General features: G+C 41.3%; 1 protein-coding gene across 2 annotated transcripts in view; it reads left to right on the top strand.

Annotated features, from left to right (window-relative positions):
- The first annotated feature begins 661 nt into the window (after positions 1-661).
- ppp2r5ca (protein phosphatase 2, regulatory subunit B', gamma a) overlaps positions 662-19,075 on the top strand; it is a 44,649-nt gene continuing 26,235 nt past the window's right edge. Inside the window, exons 1-3 of one of the 2 annotated variants that reach the window (XM_023828364.2) lie at positions 662-819; positions 1,383-1,451; positions 7,565-7,727. In XM_023828364.2, the coding sequence (XP_023684132.2) occupies positions 727-819; positions 1,383-1,451; positions 7,565-7,727 (325 nt within the window). In that variant the 5' untranslated portion in view covers positions 662-726. The remainder of the gene's footprint in view (positions 820-1,382; positions 1,452-7,564; positions 7,728-19,075) is intronic. The other variant, XM_023828365.2, reaches the window with a different exon arrangement.

Genomic DNA, 19,075 nt, shown 5'->3' with positions numbered 1-19,075 from the left:
ATGTAAGCAGCTATATAATATTGCAATACAACGTACGTGGTTTATAATTCTCGTTTTCAACTGAATCTATATATATCTTACCAGTCGGGATGAACTGGTCCGTCTTATTCCCCAGATTTAATAATACAGTACCGGCACGGTGAAAACACCATTTCTAATTCTTAGCACTTAATACCCTGGAACCACTCACATTTTTTCAGAGTGACACAACTTTGCCCAAGGGAATTGGTCTGTATTACTCACCAGTAGATCTAATTATTTGAGTTTGAAATAGAAGAGTTATTGTACCAGCGGCTATGCATGCAGTACTCTGAAGACCAGTTCAGCTGTCCAAAATTTCACTTGATTTCAGCTACTGCATTTCAGGTAGAATATCTACTTCAGCTTTAATTGGTAATGTCACTTTGAATCTTTCCAGTGTTTATTCTTCAAAATTAAGCCGATAAAGCCAATAAAACGTAATACAAAGACATATTTTATGAGACATATAAACATGCAAATAAAGCATTATAACGGTTACATAGGCCTTTTTGCATTTCTTAAGTAAATCAAGAAATCTTTGCATAGGTGAATACTGCCAGCACCTAAGCCGCAGAGTGACTTGGGTCATCTGACCAGCGTTAGCCTATCAGATTGGCGAAGCGGAGATGAACCGCTGCACGGTGTGTCAGGGTGTGTGTGCTAGCGAGCGCGCGCGCGCGAGGGAGAGTGTGTTTCTGTCTGTGTATGTGTGTGAAAACAGCAGACACAAGAGAGTGTCGGCAGGGGGACGAGGGAGGTCATTTCTCTGCGATGCCGAATAAAGCGAAAAAAGAGAAGGTGAGTTTGCCTTTTCTCTTAAACGCAGTTTAATATCTGAAGTGTTTATGGACATATGAGTCACGTTCCCGTCTGCGGTGTTAAAGTATCAAAAAATAACAGTAAAATCGGGGTCTCAGACTAATGAGACATCTGAGTAGCACAAGTTAGGTGGGAGTCCCATAAGTTAACCAGTTCTGTTTAGGTTAACCTGACTGGCAGCTGTCTGTCTTACTGACTGACGGTCAAGCCGCGTCCCTGCCGTGTAGGTGCGCTGTCTGTCATTAGTCAGATTGACTTATAAGTACATTACACAGCGAGAGAACGGATAAATGCGGGGAAGTCGTATGCCTCATATATTCATCACTGTATTACATAAGAGGAGATATCAGATATCTTGCTCGCCGTGTCTCATTTTGATAGTAATGGTTTGTGGTGCAGGTTGCCTTTGACTTAACTTTCCGGGTTGGTACAGTATGCTGTTCTGTGTGATGGGAAGATGTCGGCATCTCATGAATACATTAACGTGAGGCGCCCATTTGCTTCTGACTTCGACGTAACGCCCCGGTTGCCTAATTTTTCAGGAAACTCCAAAATCTGGAAAAACGGGCAAATCTGCTGGCAAAGATGGACAAGAAAACTGCGAAAACGAGGTAAAGGAGGAGTGGAGCGGATTTGCATGGCGCCGTTCACACGTGTCTCTGTGTTTGGTTTTCACACACTCTGAAGTGCTTTCGTGACACCTGATAGTCTCCAGAAAACGTTTTCTACTTTAGTAGAATTTGTTTTAAAATGTTTCGCACAAGTTTTAGTATATAGCAATTTTGAACGACAAGCGACATTTTAAGAGAATCTTCACAGACATACAGTACTTTTAAGTAATTGTTTTTGTTTCGGATCATTGTACGCGATGATTAGAGCCATTTAGGTATTTAGACTCAGCTGTATTTTTGACATGTATGTCTTCTGACAATCAGCTGCAGTGTAGTTTACGTCTGAGTTGGGAAGCTTGACTTCCTGTCTTGCTGGTGTTTTACTAGGTACTTTCTTTTCCAACAGTATTTACTGGCTATGTATGCTTTATAAGAGTCATCGTTACTATCTGAATTCCATTTTTTCACTGCGCTTGTAATACTGGAAACATACAGTGATGATAGTGTTCTTTTTTCTCTACACGACCAAATAAATGCTATGCTTTGAGAGGATCATATCTTGTACCTTACAACATGCACATATTCCCTGCATAACACAAATCAAGATGACTAACTTCACAGGCTCCTGAACCCCAGGAGAGCACTGAAAATGATTTATTGTATGTGCACGATGAGGGTCTATAGAAACTCATGTGTGATGTTTTAATGCCAAGCAATATTTCTCATGCATTATTCACTCCTGTAACATGACCTTTATATCTGTACTTTAGAAGAATTGCTTTATTTTTGTCTGTGGTTACTGGAAGGGATGGGGATCCAGGCACCACCGAAGACACAAAAAAACTTTCTTTGTGCTGCTCTGTATCAGCTTCAGGCACCATGATTGTAGACCATAGGGCCAGAATCTCTGTCTCCTCCAAAGAATAAGCACTTAAGGAAATCCACAGGCTGTAAGTGACTGCTCTGTTTCCCTGGGGACGAAAATGGCCGCCGATATTAAGGTGGATTACGGAGTCGACATATTAAGTTTTCGAGTTGCCCACCCCCTGCCGTGCTGCCTAATCTAGGTTATCTGTTCGTACTTTGTGTTTTCTTTGTATCGTATGTAAGTGTGATTTTTAAATCAAATTGCCGCTATAGCTTGAGGCTGACCACCCCTCCTTTTACAATGATGAACATTCACAAGAAAAAAAAGTTTCATGCTTCTACCAGGCTTGTTTTCTTAACTCAGTGGGAATGGCCTTGGGCTGATCCAAGCTGAATTACTGCCCTTTGCAGGATCTGCTTTGTGCAACACGCATGTTCCAGAAAAAGAATGTGGTTCAGCATATGAATCTATAACCTGAATGTATAATGGCAGATTTAGTTGGCGCAAATGTCCTGGGATGTTTAGAAATTTGATATGGGCTGGAACCATGGCTGTAAATGTCTTCACTTATCCTTTCGCTGACACTAGTTTGTTGTTGCTGGGGTCGTTCAACCTGGATCTTGCGTCATGAGACTTGTTGCAGTCAGGTTGCCCTGTTTCTCTTTTGTTTCTGTATGGCACTTTAGCGGAACATTCACAAAGATTGCGTGGGGGAGCGATTACTGCGAGTGGTGCCCCAGAAAGTGCTGCCTGCTGCAGTTTTGCTGCGTGTTCTAACCACCCACCAGGTCTGCCCACATCCCTCAGCTGATTTAATCAAGGTTATCAGTCTTGTATTGATGGAGGTGTAGAATTTACCATCACGTTGTCTCAAGACCTGATGCCCACCTAGCCCAGTTGTCAATTAAAGTTTGTCTGAACTAAACTAACAGAATCCAAGGGGAGAGTTTGGTTCTGATTGTTGAAATCGATATGTACATCATAATAATACACGTTATCTACAGCAGTGTATTTAAATGCTTGGATTGACTTAGACAACCTGGATGAAGGAACACAACACTGCTGTCCTGGGTGGTGCAGGTCAAGTGTTAAATTGGAAGACTTCTTCCTCAATACAGCACCTCTAATTGGAAGAGATGGAATAATAATGATTTCTTGGATATAGTTTAAAGTCCATTGTAATGTTGACTTCACAGAAAAAAAATGAAAGCAGGCTTGCTAATGAGTCTTTCTTTGTCCGTGACCCTGCTCGTGAAGAGAGGGAAAGAGCTGTACAATAGATGCGGCTAATTTTAAAGAATGAGTTGGTTGGAAATGCTTCAGTAGAGCCTTTATTAACACTTAAAGTGGAGTTGACTGTATTGTCAAGGCCTCGGCCGCTGAGCTCCCGTGGCCTGCCGTCCCTGAGGAGGATTCGGAGCATGGTGTCAAAGTTGTCTGACTTAATTTCTATGGATTATCAAATGTATTGTGACCATTCCAGAGGTGCTTTGCTCAGACACAATTCACTGGCAATATCCGAGTCCGCTAGTTCCTGATTTAATGTGTATGCTGTTGGTTCAGTGCATTTTGATGTTCTGTGCCTGTAATGCTCTTAGAATGGAATTGTACTGTTAGAACAAATGGGAGCGATACTAGGTGTTTTCCTCAGCGATACACTCATGTGCTGCATAACGACGTTTCAGTCAATGACGCACCGCATATACAACGGTGGTCCCATAAGATTACAATGGAGCTGAATACTTCCTATCAACTAGTGACATCATAGCTGTTGTAACGTTGTAGCACAACACCTTATTCACTCATTTGTGATGACCCTGGTGTAAAGAAAGAACATAAGAACATAAGAAATTTACAAACGAGAAACCTATCGTACTGCTAATCGTCTAAAGGTCTAGCACACACAATTCAAAACATTCTTTATTTGCCATTTGCACAAGTACAGCTACATTGGAATGCTTCTCTTTGCCTACCCCATCTTGCTCTCCATAGCTTGGGGGTCACAGCACAGGTGCAGCTAACATGTAGTGTCTGTGGAGCTGGGGGTTACAGGCACAGAGACTTGGCCCACTGAGCTACTTACTCATGTACAGTATATAATACTTGATAGAGATAATAAATAATTGTTACTGGTTTATCTATTTACCAGGGTTGGGGTCATTCCAGAATGCATTCATCAATTCCAGTTCAAATCAGGAAATGGAACTGGAGTTGGGATTGGAAAAAAAACTATGGAGAACAGAATTGGAATTGAATTTGAATTTCAGGGAGATCTAAATTCCAACTCCAGTTCCATTTTCTGATTTGGATTGGAATTGACGAATGCATTCCAGAATGGCCTCAACCCTGCTATTTACTATACTGTACTTTTTATTATTATTTAGCCTATACCGTATAGACTAGGTGTATAGTAGGTTCTACCATTTCGGTTTGATAAGTTCCCTCTATGATGTTTACATAATGATTAAATTGCCTAATGATGCATTTCTCAGAATGTATTCCAGTAGGTAAGTGATTCATAACCCTGTGTATATCATTATAAGAAAAGAAAAATGCAGGTTCTAATGGGCTACACCCAAAAATGTGCAGGTTCTAAGCAGAGGAGGGGACATGGCTATGTGTGGCTCAGTGGGCTAAGCCTGTTCACGGACAACTTATTCTACAAAAAAGTTGAGGGAGGTGTAAAGACAATTTCCCCACGGGGATCAATAAAGTATTAATTATTATTATTATTATTATTATTATTATTATTATTATTATTATTAAATATCCAGCCATTTTAACAAACACAGTGGTGTCTTTCCTTAAGTTAGGCTGCACAAATGTTTTGCCCTATTGACAGGGCAGTCTCTGCACCATTTCAGAAGTAGCTGAAGAATGCAGCTTTTCTCCTGGCTGGACAGATGTGGAAAGGGCTTGTTACAGCTATGACATCCTGACATTACGGATCCTCTTTTGCCTATGTTTGTTATAACTTAATTGATCAAATCTATCCATTGCCTAAAATAAAATGAGCTCTGTCCTCCTGCACATTTTCAGCTACCAACCCATTTCTCATTGATGTAGCTATGACCAGGGGGTATGAGTTTGCTAAACAAGGAGTTTGTTCCTTTCTTGTGTGCTGTGGTTTAAGTATTGTGTACTGTTTAAGTATCTTGAATCTCCTAAAGCCAGCAGAGGCTTCAGAGGCTTGCATGATTTCAAGATGTTCCTCTCTGAGGTTCAGCACACCACACCAGCCTTCAGACTTATTCACGTGTCGAGTCAGACGTATGCTTTATTATTGTCCTCAGAGGTACACACTGCACACATCGTTTGCCGTGCCCTTTCCCAAAGCTCCTAATTATGCACCGACTCACTGGTCACTGGTTGTGGAATTTGCTCCCCATGGGGAAAGTACTGATGCCAGAGAGCCAATTATGAGAGTTTGGTTGTTCATGCGGCTTTGTGGTGCAGGAATGAAATGTAATGGAGTCTGCCTTTGTTTTACCTGCTGTGGACTGAAGTGTCTTTAAAAGTCTGGTGGGATAAAAGGAGAAAGAACGTTGCATGGCAATCAGGGCTCTTTAATCATTTTAAGTCATTTTAATCGTCTGCTGATCATTTGTCATTGTCTGCTGCCCTTTTTAGGATTTTGACAGAGAATAAGTCTGGACCATTTCCCATTGTTATTCTGAGAGATCAGGACACCCAGGCCAAAATAACAGTTAAAAGATTAACATTAAAGAGATCTTCATGTAAAGACATTTTTATTTAAGGGTTCCGCAGGTCGCTTTGCATAAGTGATCAATCAGGGCTGGTCCTTCAAGAGAAGGCAGCAATGCTCCATTTTTTTTTCCTTGAATCCCATTGTGTTTGAAATGTTCAAAAGAAAACAGGAAATGTAAAATGAATGGGCTTTGTGTTGTACCAAAACCGGCCAATCAAATGATGTATCTATAGGGACAGCGTATCAAGAAGATCTCTACCATTCTTAAGGAAATTTGCAATAGTAGTCACTTTTTGTTGGGTTTATTTGTGTATTTGCTTGTTGTTTATATATATATAACAATATATATCTGCTTAAGGTATGAGCAGCAATGTCACTCAGGCTGAGTAGTAGTCATCTTTCTATACTGTGAGCATCTTTCTGAGAGCATGAGATGCAATGACTCTGTGCTTTCTCGTGTGCTTGTGTAGCTCCTCGGGTTAGGGTTCCATACCTGTGGTTGGAAGGTCGTGGGGTCAAATACTGTGGCAATTATATTATAGGGTAATTATATTGCTGCTGGACCTTTGAGCACGGCCTTTAACTACAGCTGCTCCAGGGATGGTAGCTGACCCTGCTCTGTTATTCTCACTTGTGCATCACTTTGGTGTCGAATCAATAAAAGTAGCGTAAAAATTCCCATTTCTGCCAGAAGCTTAAAATCTCATCAGCAGCCACAATTGGATGATCCTAACTAACGGCGTCGCATGACCTGTCTCCTGCAGTCGACCCGGTTCGCTGAGGTGGACGCATACTTAACGCCATACTCCACTTTGCAATGGACGTGTAAGCGGAGGGCCTTCTTCCCCTGCTGCCCTCCTTAAGCGTCTTGTCTTCTCTTAGCACTTAGCCTGCCTGTGGAGGGGAAGCTTCCTAGCTGTGAAGCAGAAAAGAGTGCCATTTTTAACCCATCGGTAAATGTTGGAAAACTGGCTGCGCGCTCGCTGGCAGACAGTAGGTGTGCAGATTAATTCAACCTCCTAAGTTAGTGCGTGTGACTTCTGTTTTTATGCTCTGAAGTCAGTCTTCCTTCCCTCAGTCGCCCACATTGTCATCCGCTTTGTGTCTCCAGATACAAAGTGAGCCATTCCTCTTCAGATTCCCCCTGTGGTTCTGTAAATGGAAATGAAAGATCATCCCTTTCAGGCAATGTAAGCCTGACCCCTAAATATTAACTGAATAAATACAGTATATATAGAGTGTGTGTGTGTGTGTGTGTGTGTGTGTGTGTGTATATATGTATATATACTAAACAGAGGACTAAACATAATGTGTGTGTGTGTGTGTGTATATGTATATATACTAAACAGAGGACTAAACATAATGTGTGTGTGTGTGTGTGTGTATTTTATATATATATATATATACACACACACACACACACACACACACACACACACACACACACGACATACCCATCACCTTGTCCTCTTCCCACCTTGACCAAGCCAGGTGTCAGCCCCAGTAACAGACCCCCGTCCCCCCATCTTCTCCCAGGCTATTGGCAGAAAGAGCAGTGGGGGCAGCCCACCCCCTGCACAGCTGATGAAGGGGAAGCAATCCGGGCCACAGACGCCCATCAGGAAGGAGAAACGGCACAGCTCGTCCTGCTTCAGCCTGAGCAGCAACCGTGAGCTTCAGAAGCTGCCTGCCTTCAAAGGTACCCTCGCCTGTTGTCCTCCTAAAGGTTGATCACTGACCCTACCTTGGGGGTGGGGGGCATCTTGCTGTGTTCTCTTTGATGGTCCATGCTCCTGGGGGTGTTGTCTTCACTTTTTGTTCTCTGACCCTACATTCGCAGAGGTACAGGTGTGATTTATCCATGGGTAATATTTTCAATAATATCTGGCTTTTTTGGACTCCGAAGCCAACAGCTTGATTTTATATGTTTATGCAGATGTGTTTAAATTCGTTCTTAAGTTTTCTGAAGTTTCCAGCTGTTCAGAGGCTTGTGCTCACATTGAACTACTTCGATAAAAGTCTTGAATGCAGTTTAAACTGTCCCATCTCTTTCCATTTAAAGCTGCATACCTTTTGTTGTGTTGGTATATGCTTTTTTTTAAACTTTATTTAGTATTGCCTTTGCAAAATGGCTTTTTAAAATGTACATTAGCCTGAATAGTTCCCCATTTTTTGTGATTATAATACTAACATCTGACCAGTGTTATAATGTTAGCCAAAAGTGTGTTTTTTTCAAATAACATTGTGCTGCATTGAGGGATGAGCGAAGTACTGTAAACTAGATCAAGGATATATGCAGAACTCATGATAATTAACACACATCACGTTAAAAGTGAATGAAAATGCAGTCGTCCAGCAGTATTGCGAAACAGAACTTTTCAGGTTTCACAGACTCACCCAATAATGCAAGGTTAGCTGGTGATATGTGCCATTTAGCCTTTTGGAGTAGCCTAGCCTGTCTTTGTCATTACTTTGACTTGCATTATTTTGCTTAATTTACTTTCTGATGTTAAAATAACCGCTGTTAAAACTAAGGTTAGCCCCGTTGCTTAGCCACGTCATTTTATATAATGTATTGCAGGACCGGCACTGGGTATTCGGACATAGTTGGTGAAATATTGCTGAACCCCCTCTACCTACCCACCCACCCACCAGAGCAGCACATTTTTGTGAATTTATTTTATTAGAAACATTTCAGAAGCAAGGGGTATCTGGCTGCTAATGAGCTAGCTAGCGTCTGTTTCACAAGAAGAGTAGTGAAATATTAAAACTAGTGTAAATAACTGTAATGTCATGGAATGCAAGCAGAGGTGTCACCTGTAGGGTGGACCAGCACTACAGTACATAGTAACCATATAAATTTTTTTATTTTTTTGTGTATTTTGAGTAGGGCTGAACGATCTTGGAAAAAAGTTCACACTGTGATATTTTAATTTTTTGAGATATTTGGGAGTTGAAAGCTATTTATATAGACAAATAAAACTTATTATCTAACAATAAAGTCTGTCAGATAAGCTGGTGGTGGTGAGTGAGTTATGCTGAAAGACACAAAGCAGTGCTGACGAATCGCTTGGTTTTGCTCAATATCATCTCCATGGAATACAATTTTTTTCCACAGAGAAGATGAATGTGTTTTCATGACCAGTTCTTGTTTTCACCTCTTCTCTCATTTTTGTTGAATTTCTCACAAACGCCACACGGTCTATAAGTGAGGCCAACAGCAAGGATGAGAATGATTATTATTGTCTTGGAGAGCGCATGCTGAGTTCATGCAAAAGTAGCAGCAGTCAACTTTAGACATGTTTTAACAATGTTGAAAAAGGAATCATTAAGTTGCAAAACTTGCTACATTTTGTTTCCTATGACTGAGTAAAATGTTTTTTTTTTTGTGCAATTTATCTTGCTACATTTTGTTTCCTATGACTGAGTAAAATGTTTTTTTTTTTGTGCAATTTATTGAATGTAACAAAACTAATTAACTAACCCAGAAGCAAACTCGACAATTTAAACAATGAAGTTGTATATATTATATTGAAGTCCGTGAGAATACTGGATTAAAAGTGTGAGGAATTTTCTTGTTTTGTTTCTTTGAGCCTGAACTTCCTTCGTTTGAGAGTTCTGACTTTATATTAAAATTTTATAGCTCCGGTGGTTCCTAACAACTAGCCTGTTTGATGTTCGGTGGCCTGCTGCATAATTTATAGCAGAAGCACTGATAAGCAAAGTTTGTGTCTTATCTCATGGAAGCGTGTATATCCGGCCTTATCCTTTTCGAGAAATAAATAAGTGAAATACCAAGAGCCGTCATATTTGAAAGGGTTTTTTCATGCTGTAGCAAAGTTGAAAGGTAGGCTTATCACTAGGTCTGTCATTCTAGCATGTTTTAGCCTTCTGAGCCCTGACGTTTCTTGAAAGTTCCAGTTGATTCTGTGATGTGACTCACCCTGTTGGCTGAAACCAAAGATTTGCCATAAGCAGCAGATCCAAAAAAATCCAGTGTAAAACTCTTTGTATTTATTTTTTTTAGCCTGCTAGGCTTAGGTGTCTCCCGTGATTTAAAATTATGAAGTTTTTCAGAATAATACGTAGTGTTTTGGTTAACCTGCATTCTCTGTGCTTAATAAGCCTCTGTTCTGTCAAAGTGGGGTACGGAACGGCGTCATGCATCTCTTTCAGATCCAGTATTTCCATTTATTTAGGATTATGACCATATTGCTTCCCCCTCTTACAACAGAAAAATGCTCATTGGTAGAGCCGCTGAGCCTTATTAGCCTGCAAAGATTTTTACAGGGTGAGAGGGTGCCAGTTTGGCTGATAATGGGAGTACTGGAGAAGTGATACTGTGGAGCAAAACTCATCAGGCTTATTTATTTGTTAATGCTACAGACAAGGATATTATGGCTCTTTTTCTGTTGGTAATCTTGCTTTTAGGAATATCTTGAGTTTTTCATCTTTAGATTGATCAGGTTCTTTGCCTGTCTCCTAGTTTCTGTCAACACAGAGGGCTTGACCATGTAAACACAGGCCCAGATGAGCCAGCTAGTCCTTGTGGTCCCATGCTTACATCACTAAGTAATATTGGTGATGAATAATGCCAGCATCCCCCAGTGAATGAATGCAGGCAGAGCTCAATAATAAGGCTTAGCTGTTGCAGATGGCCCAGTTGGAGAGAGTGACCCCAGCACAAGGCATAGTGATGTGTGGTTAATTTAATACAATCGTTATGGGTACCCCATGGTTTTTTTTTAAGTTATTGTAGGCTAACAGTAACATAATACTGCCCTTTAATCAGCACGGCTGTCACCTGGAGAAACAGGTCGTTCGTGTTCCTTTAAGACTGGAAATGAAACTAAGATCATGGTGCAAATTTCCAGTTTGGCTACTGCCTCACTGTTGTCACTCCATGTTTTTATTCTTTATAAATGGTTTTTGTAATCCAACTTGGGAAGTGTTGAAAATCCAGGTTTTGATAGGGTTAGACTTTAACCATCTAGTCATGATTCTTGTAGTAGATTAACATTTCAACAAAAAATAAAACTGTGTAGGAAAAATATTAATAACTTCAGGGCACTGAAGTGAAATGATCTGTGAGGTGAAATATACCGCATGTCAATGGTATTATGCAGTAAGATAATTCCCTAAATTAACTGTGTTCTCTAACCTATGTTTTTTGCTGTAACCCTAATTCTTGTATTCAGGTTTTCTGAATGGTAAGAAGTCTCTCAGTTGACTTGATGGACATGATCTGGCTGGTAGAAGTAACATAGTTAGCCATAGATCTGTAACAAAACAAAATCTCCTGGTTCTAGGATGACATTCTGTAGAGAAGATGGTTTCCGTTTCGCATGAGTTATTTGTTACTGGGGTTACCATGCATCAATGTTTAATGATTTCCACTCAAGAGCGGATATCTGGGCTAAGTGGCGACCTGCAAACTTTTTCCAAAACAAGCCACGCCTCCCCCTCCTGTAGAAACCCTTTTTTTCGCGTTCATTTGAGCAAAGGTGTCCTGTCACCAGCCCATCTTGCGGTGGGTTTTTTTGGCAGTGGCCAAGGCCCCGCTGAGCGTGTCAGAACAGGACCAGTCACATGCACGAGCGGCACAAATCAGCCCCCAGCCTGGCAGCTTTTACGGGCCATGGCACGGTCGCGCAGCTTGCCGACAGCAGTCTGGAGGATGTGCTGTGGTAGTTGGGAGGAATTTTTGTATGCTGCTTGTAGTGTTCAACGCATGAACAGAGGGCACGCCCCCAGTGAAGCATTCCCACCTCTACAGGCATTCCTAGCTGTCTCCAGGCCCCAGTAACATTCCACCCTCTTCCTGATAAACACAGTCATGGTTAAGGGTGGCCAGCTGTCAGTCCATTTCAAAGGTTTCTCCAACCCTCATACTGGGCTCTGAACCTCCTCATGTCAACTGTGACACAAAGTCCCTCTTCTGCCTTTGTGTCAACTTTGCTTTGCCTTTTCTTTGTCCTCAGTGGTGATAAAGTATTGATAATCCCATCTGCCTGCCTTGGGAGACCAGGTATAAATCGCAGTGTTGTGGTGTGAGTCATCTCCTCCAGTGCTCAGACGCCCAGTGCATGTCCGGCGAAAGAAATGCACGATTGCATAAGCGCTGGAGGAGCTGCGTGGGGGGTGGGGGGCTCCACGAATGTCGTTTGTGTAAATGGATTTGGCAGATGAATTGTGCTTATGAGCCCCTATATTTAGGGGTAATCCCAAGATAGCCTTTTAATGCTGGGTCATTGATGTAGAGCTGATAAGTGGATCAACCTTTATATTAAAAATAAGTGTTATTGGAGGCAGAGATGCTTGTCATTTATCACTATGCAGTGGTGCTAACAGATAATGTGAATTTAGCACTTGATTTTTTGATTCCCCCTCCTTTTTAATGAAATTATGTGTGTGATGTGTGATATGATGTGTATGATATGTATTTTTTTTATTTGGCTCTCTTGTGGGAAAAGAGTGATCTCATGCCTTACGTAATCAAACGGGGTAACCCTTTTGCTGCTGTGTGTTATCTGCCGGGTGGGTGGAGAGCTGCACCAGGGCTGTGGTGTGCACAGGGGTGTGAGGCAGTGTGTGTGTGTGTGTGTGTGTGTAATGGGGGGGTGGGGGGTCAAGTATGCATTACATTATGGGGACCATTTTTTCAGCCCTCAAAAGGGGAAATTCAGTTTTATAAAAATCTGTGAATGCAATTAAAAAACTAAAAATGACAAAAGTCTTTTATGTTGTTTGGTTACGTTGGTTAAGGTTAGGGCTGGATAGGGGTTAAGGTTTTCATTGTTGGGATTAGGGGTTTGGCCATAGAAATTCCCTACATAGATATGAGTACAGGTGTGTGTGTGTGTGTGTGTGTGTGTGTGTGTGTGTGTGTGTGTACTTGCGTTCTACTTGTCCATTTTAATTAATTTAACCTTTATTGTCACTCATGGGGAAATTCTTTTTACGCTTCCATCAACTTGCTCTTTGTAGAACAAGCTGTCTGCGAAGAGTCACCTAGTGCTTGCATTTAGTGTTAAACCAGTCCTGGCTAAAGTTAGGATCTACAGTACTGAGAGAGATCAGTGCCTGTGGCAGCATTAATCAGGGATCAGGCTGCCTTAAGCTTTTTATTTATTTTTTACAGCTATTTCTGCTGGTAGATGTTTTTCTGGAGCAGTTCAAGTTAAGCACCTTGCTTAGGGAAACAAACCTTCAGGTTATGAGTCCATGTTCTTAGGACCCAGATTAAACAGTTGGTTTTTGTTTCCTTTAAAGCCTTGAGGCAAATTTAACATCTTTGCAAACTGTTCCCTCTTATAGCTCCTGTTTGTCCTTGCTTTAAACCTGTAAGCCTCCGACCCAGACTATTAATAGGCCTATCCCTGGAAAGAATTGATTGGTTTAAATTTGCCCTCAATATTCACACTGGTCCAAACCCTGTTCCTAAAGTGGTTTCTGTTGGTGATTGACTAGTGACAGGTGTGTGTGTGTGTGTGTGTGTGTGTATGTGTGTGCATATGTGCGGGTGGGCATGTGTGTGCGTGTACACACACACGCATGTCTTTGAAGAGAGGCAGTGTTTAGTAGTCTGTATGTCAGTGTCTCATTTGTAATGGTAGGAAAGAGCCATGCTGATATATTGAAGTCAAAATACCTTGGAGGGAGTGTGGAGTAGCAAGGGGGGGGGGGACATCAACTGTTAAAACCCAACAGCTGTACAACTGGGTCAGTGTTGGATGTAACACAGAGATTGATAAAAACAGTTTTGTCCTTGATCGCTCAGCTTTCCTCTTTAATAAATAAAGTGACTGAGAGTGAGTTTTCAGCTCTTGTGGCAAGACAGCGTTTTGTAGAACCTGTTTCTTATGAGCCACAAAGCCCTTTGCAAGCTTCTTGTGGGGTGGCTTTTTTTTCCTCCATGGTGGAGATTTACTCCGAAAAGCACCCCTGACATCTTTCTGCTGAGTGACCGTTTTGTTCCCCTTCCTCCTTGGAGGAGGGGAGGGCGAGAAAGACCAGCCCGAAGACTTGGATGAGCTGGTTCTCGCTGAATCCAGGCTGGCTCACCCGCTGGGCGTCCGGAGGATTGCCGGGGCGTGCCCCAGGCCTGCACTCGCAACAGATACAGTGCCTTCTCATGCTGTCCTGCACGTAAGTCTTTCTGGGCTGAACAAGTACCTCATGGGGATTCCTGGTTATCTGTTATCACTCGTTTACATCAGAGGGAAAAAAATCACGGCTTCGAGAAGTAGAGTAGGTGGTGTGTGGACTGCGATGGACTGTCATATGTCTATAACTGTGATGGACAGCTGGATACCAGCTGCCAAAATGGAATTTCTACTGCCTTATCTCATTGGATGGTTTTGAGAAGTAAAACTGTGAAGTGAAAAAAGATATATAAATATTTGCCTGTATTTTTTTCTGAAAATGAATGCCGTTTAAAGGCCCACCTGCAGCTAGAACAGTAATTGGCTGCATGCAGGGTCATGTTGAGTCAGTCTGCTGATTATTCTACCCCAAAGTTAGCCCAGTTGTACAGCTCCGGTCATTCTGACACTTCCCTGCTCCTTTTAACCACAAGTGCATTATTTACAGAGGCGGACATTTCAGGTCCAGAATGTAAAAATCCAAATCAGGATTTTGTTTCAACCACCCAGTTGAGCATAAAGAGTCACAGTCATAGAGTACTCAGTTGGTTGATTGAAACAAAATCCTGGTTTGGACTTTTACTTTCTGGACCTGAAATGTCAGCCTCTGATTATTTATCTTGTGCAGGTTTATTGGTTTTGAATGGTGGTCCTTGTATGTAAGTTGCTGATGAGGGCCTTTCTCAAACCTCAAGTCCCTGAGCTCTAGACCAGTGTAAAATTTCATGGGGCAGGGCAATTTGCTACATCTGTACAGAGATTTTGATTTTACAAATTTTCAGCCAATCATAGTCAATTAAGTGCTGTCTGTTCATTTAATTTTTTGCTGAAATCTGTTGCTTAGATTAGTTTTGTGCAAAATTTTTCAGTGAAATTATATTCTAAAAGGTCTTCCTGAGTGAAGGGTTTCTGAGATTTGGTTGCTCTGAAAAACCGGAGGATGATGTGGCCCTCAATGGCCCTACTTCATGTTTCAGGGATGAAGGTTCATGATGCTTTCTGAAGCAAATAAAATATAATCAAACCATCTTTAGCTTTTTTGAGTAAGGAAGTTAGATAGTTGCTGGCGTGTAAAGGTCAACTTGTTGTGGTGTTTAAGAATAAGAATAATGGGCACTGAGTTCCCTGGAATCTTTTTTTAGCAGCTGAGACTGGGTTAAAATTTGCTCTTTTTCTTAATTCCTCAAGAAGGGTGAGAAAATGTCTCGCTCCCTCTTCTCTCCTCTCCTCAGCTATTTTGGTCCTCCCCTTGTCTTCGTGCGTCAGTTTGTCTGGGGAGTTCTGTAGGATCTGCCTCAGTAGGTGTGAGGCAGTCTGTCTGGGGAGAGGGGGGGTCGTTTCACCCATCAGATCTTCAGTTTTTGTTTCAGAGCTCTTTCTTTAGCTGCTGAACATGGACAAGATATGCCCATTGGTCATATCTCTAAAAATCATCATTGCATCAAAGCCTTCTTTTATTTGTCCATATTACTAGGCTTTTGGCCAGCCTTTCTGGTTTACAGGTGTGGGCATGGGCAAGGTAAAATTCCAGCATGTGCTTCCATTCCTTCGTCTTGTATACCAGAGTACATGGAGGAAATCCACTATGTCCATAAAGAGTGGGGTATCTACCAAGTATTTAGTTGGTGTTAGTCTTTAACTTGTCAGCTGCCATTTGTAAATTGTGTCATTGTTTGTGAAATAGCTCCGTATTTAATATTCAGACCATGACTCTGTCAGTGATATTAAAGATACAGAAAGGATTCTGTAGCACAAAGTTACTCATAACATCCTATGTTTGGTAAAATGTTTATTGCAAAAACTACAGGAAATCCAAAGTAAGGAATCTGCTAATGAAACGTAAAGATTTTTAGTCTTCTCTATCTGTCAGTCTGTCACTTTCTGTTTGAGAGATTGCTTTTAAGCTGCGTGTACTCTCTGACCCAGCAATGATTTGGTATTTTTGTGCATATACTGCCATCTATTGGGTAAAGGCTGAACTTTAAACGGAGATCAGCCAGGACTAGGCCAAACGCAGATTGAGTGTGATCCACCGCTGCTTGGTGCTTTGTGGGAATGTAAGGCCTAGTGCTGTGTTCTGAGCTCTGTTCTCTAGTCTTTTGAACAGTAACATACTTTTTTCATTTAAACCAAATGCAATAAATGGAACATTTTGCTTGTATCAATATCTTCAGTGATGTTTGATTTTGTACCTTGTTCAGTTCCCATCCTAACTTGGTTAGGATTTCCAACATAAGTCTGCTATTTTTAGATTTGAGACAAATTCAGATAAGATCAAATAACAAAAAAACACCAATGGGGCAGAAAACAAATTCTCTTTGTCCTGTTTTTTTTTGCTGAAGGTCCCAATGGCAAAAAAAAACAAAAAAGCCTTTGCAGGATGAGACCCAAAAGGAACAGCATGTGACACTGCAGTTACTCACTTGTAGTAGTGCTGAGGGCTGCTGGGTCTGAAGGTCTGTCTGTATCTTCAAGCAGATGACTGTTTAAAATCTGTGCTTCCAAGGTGGAGCAGTCTTGTGGTGGGTACAGAGTAGCATTAGGGATCTGGGATAATCAAAGGGACTTTCTGTTTATCTAGAACTGATCCTTTCTAAAATACTTGAAACTATTCAATTAATTATCCATCCGTACATCTGACAAACTCTTATCTTCATCATGATCACTGATGGGGTTGGATCCTATTGTAGCTAGCACGAGGCACAAGGCTGGGGAGTTGATGTTGTTGTTGATATAATATTTATTATTATTGTTTGCTTTTGGAGGAAACATTTGTGTAACATTAGGCTTGTTAACCTGATGTACTTCGGCTGAGGCTGGAGCACTGCAGCACCTTGACTTTTGCTTTGAAGTCTGGGGTTTACACCACCCAGTTTCATGACGGGGACAGCTGAGGTCCTTATGACGATGTAACTGCAGCGAGTGTTTCTCCCCCCACAATGCAGGGTCCATCACCATAGCAACCACCTTGCTGACGCTTCTCTGTGGTTACCATGGATATGGAATGTAATGACACTCGCAGGAAGCCACTCCGGCCCCCCGGTCACGGGCGAGAGAGAGGCCTCCATGCGACAAATCAGTCTAGCTTTCTCGTCTTTCAGGCGGATACGCCGGAATTATCCAGTGAATTATTTAAGGTATCCTGTCTGCATCCAAATGGCACCCATTTCCACCGACCTCTGGTGCACGTGAGCTTGCATTGCAGGTGATTGATAATGAAAGGTTGCAAATGGGAAGTCACGCTAACACCCATGACTTCCAGTTTTTACTCAGGACTGAATCGGAGTCGTTGATGTTGTTGCCATTGGGTGTACACACACACACACACACACACACACACACACACACACACACACACACACAGACGTGTTAGGCTCCCCTGAGCTGTTTATGGTTTACCCAGGGTTCCCGCGGGGTCTTAAAAAGTCTTAAAAGTCTAAAATTCAGAAAGTCAAATTTAAGGCCTTAAAATGTCTTAAAAATGCCCAGATTTTCATCCTAGGTCTTAAATTTAATTTACCCAAGTCTTAAAATTCTTACTTCCGTTCATTCCCAAAAAGCGTTGTTCGCAGAAAATAAAATAAGAAATAGTACAACGCTGTAAAACTAATCCGTTGGTTGTGTTTTCTGGTCTGCACCGGTGTCTGTGTGGTAATAAAACTACAAATCCCATTGCGTGATCACTGCAGCTAGGCAAACAAACAGTTTGAGACGGGTCTGGCTGCAGAACATGCACTTTCAGCCACTGACGTCAGGTGCACGCTCAGCCACAACAGGAAGTGCAGGGGAATCGAGCGCTAACTTAGTTCTTGAGGCCAATGTGAACGGTATGTTGTTTTATTATTTGTATTACTGAATGATATAGTTACAAATTTATTTCATGCCATACATTATTGCAATGTAAATGTTTTGATGTAGTGCGTTAGTAACTTTTTTCTCTGATGACTGGAGTGACTTTTTTCAGTTAAAAGGCAACTACTAGCCAGTTATCATAAAAGAAACACATTTCTACTTTTACAGAGCTTTTCAGGGAGTTACCTTGTGAATGTCTTAGTTTCCAGCATATAGTTCTTAGTTGTTCGTATGGTCTTGAGGAGAACGTTTCTCGGTCTCCTTATGGTAAGGCAAAGCAAGTTTTTATTATCATACACAGGGGTTATTTAATGTGCTTTATAAAAACAAGATTTTAAAAAGTTAAACCAAGACAAAAAAGCAAAATAGAGATGGAAAAAAAACTTGAATAAAAATTGCTTAGAAAATCTAAAAAATCTGATTAAAAGTGCAGTATGTCTTGCCCCGCTCGTCGGCTCATCCCGTGTGCCACGCCCCCTATATATATTTAATATATTATAAAAAAGTTTATGTATATGGTCTTTCTATATCGCGTATATATGGCTGGTGGGTCTGGATCCCCTGCCTATCGCGGAAGTTACGTTCCAGACCCATCAGCGATGGGTGAAAATCCGCGATATAGAAAGACCATATACATAAACTTTTTTATAGTTTAAGCCTTAAAATACCACTCCCACGTGCTTTAAACACATGTGAACTGATTAAAACGCACCTTGTAAACACGTATGATATGTGGATGTTGGGCTAAGGATATGAGTGACATAAAATATGAGAATTTCTGGTATCATTCGAATGTTTCTAGTAATGCATCGTGTTGGTCTAAAATTTTACTCATAATGGTCTTAAAAGGTCTTAAAAAGGTCTTAAATTTAACTTACTGAAACCTGCAAGAACCCTGTTTACCCTTAAGCTTTGTCAAAGCTCTCATCTACGAGCAAAAAGCAAAAGCACCAACATAAACCACATGCACATTTGTGGTACTGTGCTGATGGTATTTAAATTGGTCTTGTAATATTTGCACAGTGCCAGGTGCTCTGGTCTATGCAGTAAA

Source organism: Paramormyrops kingsleyae, chromosome 14 (genome assembly GCF_048594095.1).
Source record: "Paramormyrops kingsleyae isolate MSU_618 chromosome 14, PKINGS_0.4, whole genome shotgun sequence".
Classification (NCBI taxonomy): Eukaryota; Metazoa; Chordata; class Actinopteri; order Osteoglossiformes; family Mormyridae; genus Paramormyrops; species Paramormyrops kingsleyae.
Note: the sequence above shows the minus strand (reverse complement) of the source record. Positions and strands in the feature narration are given on the sequence as shown.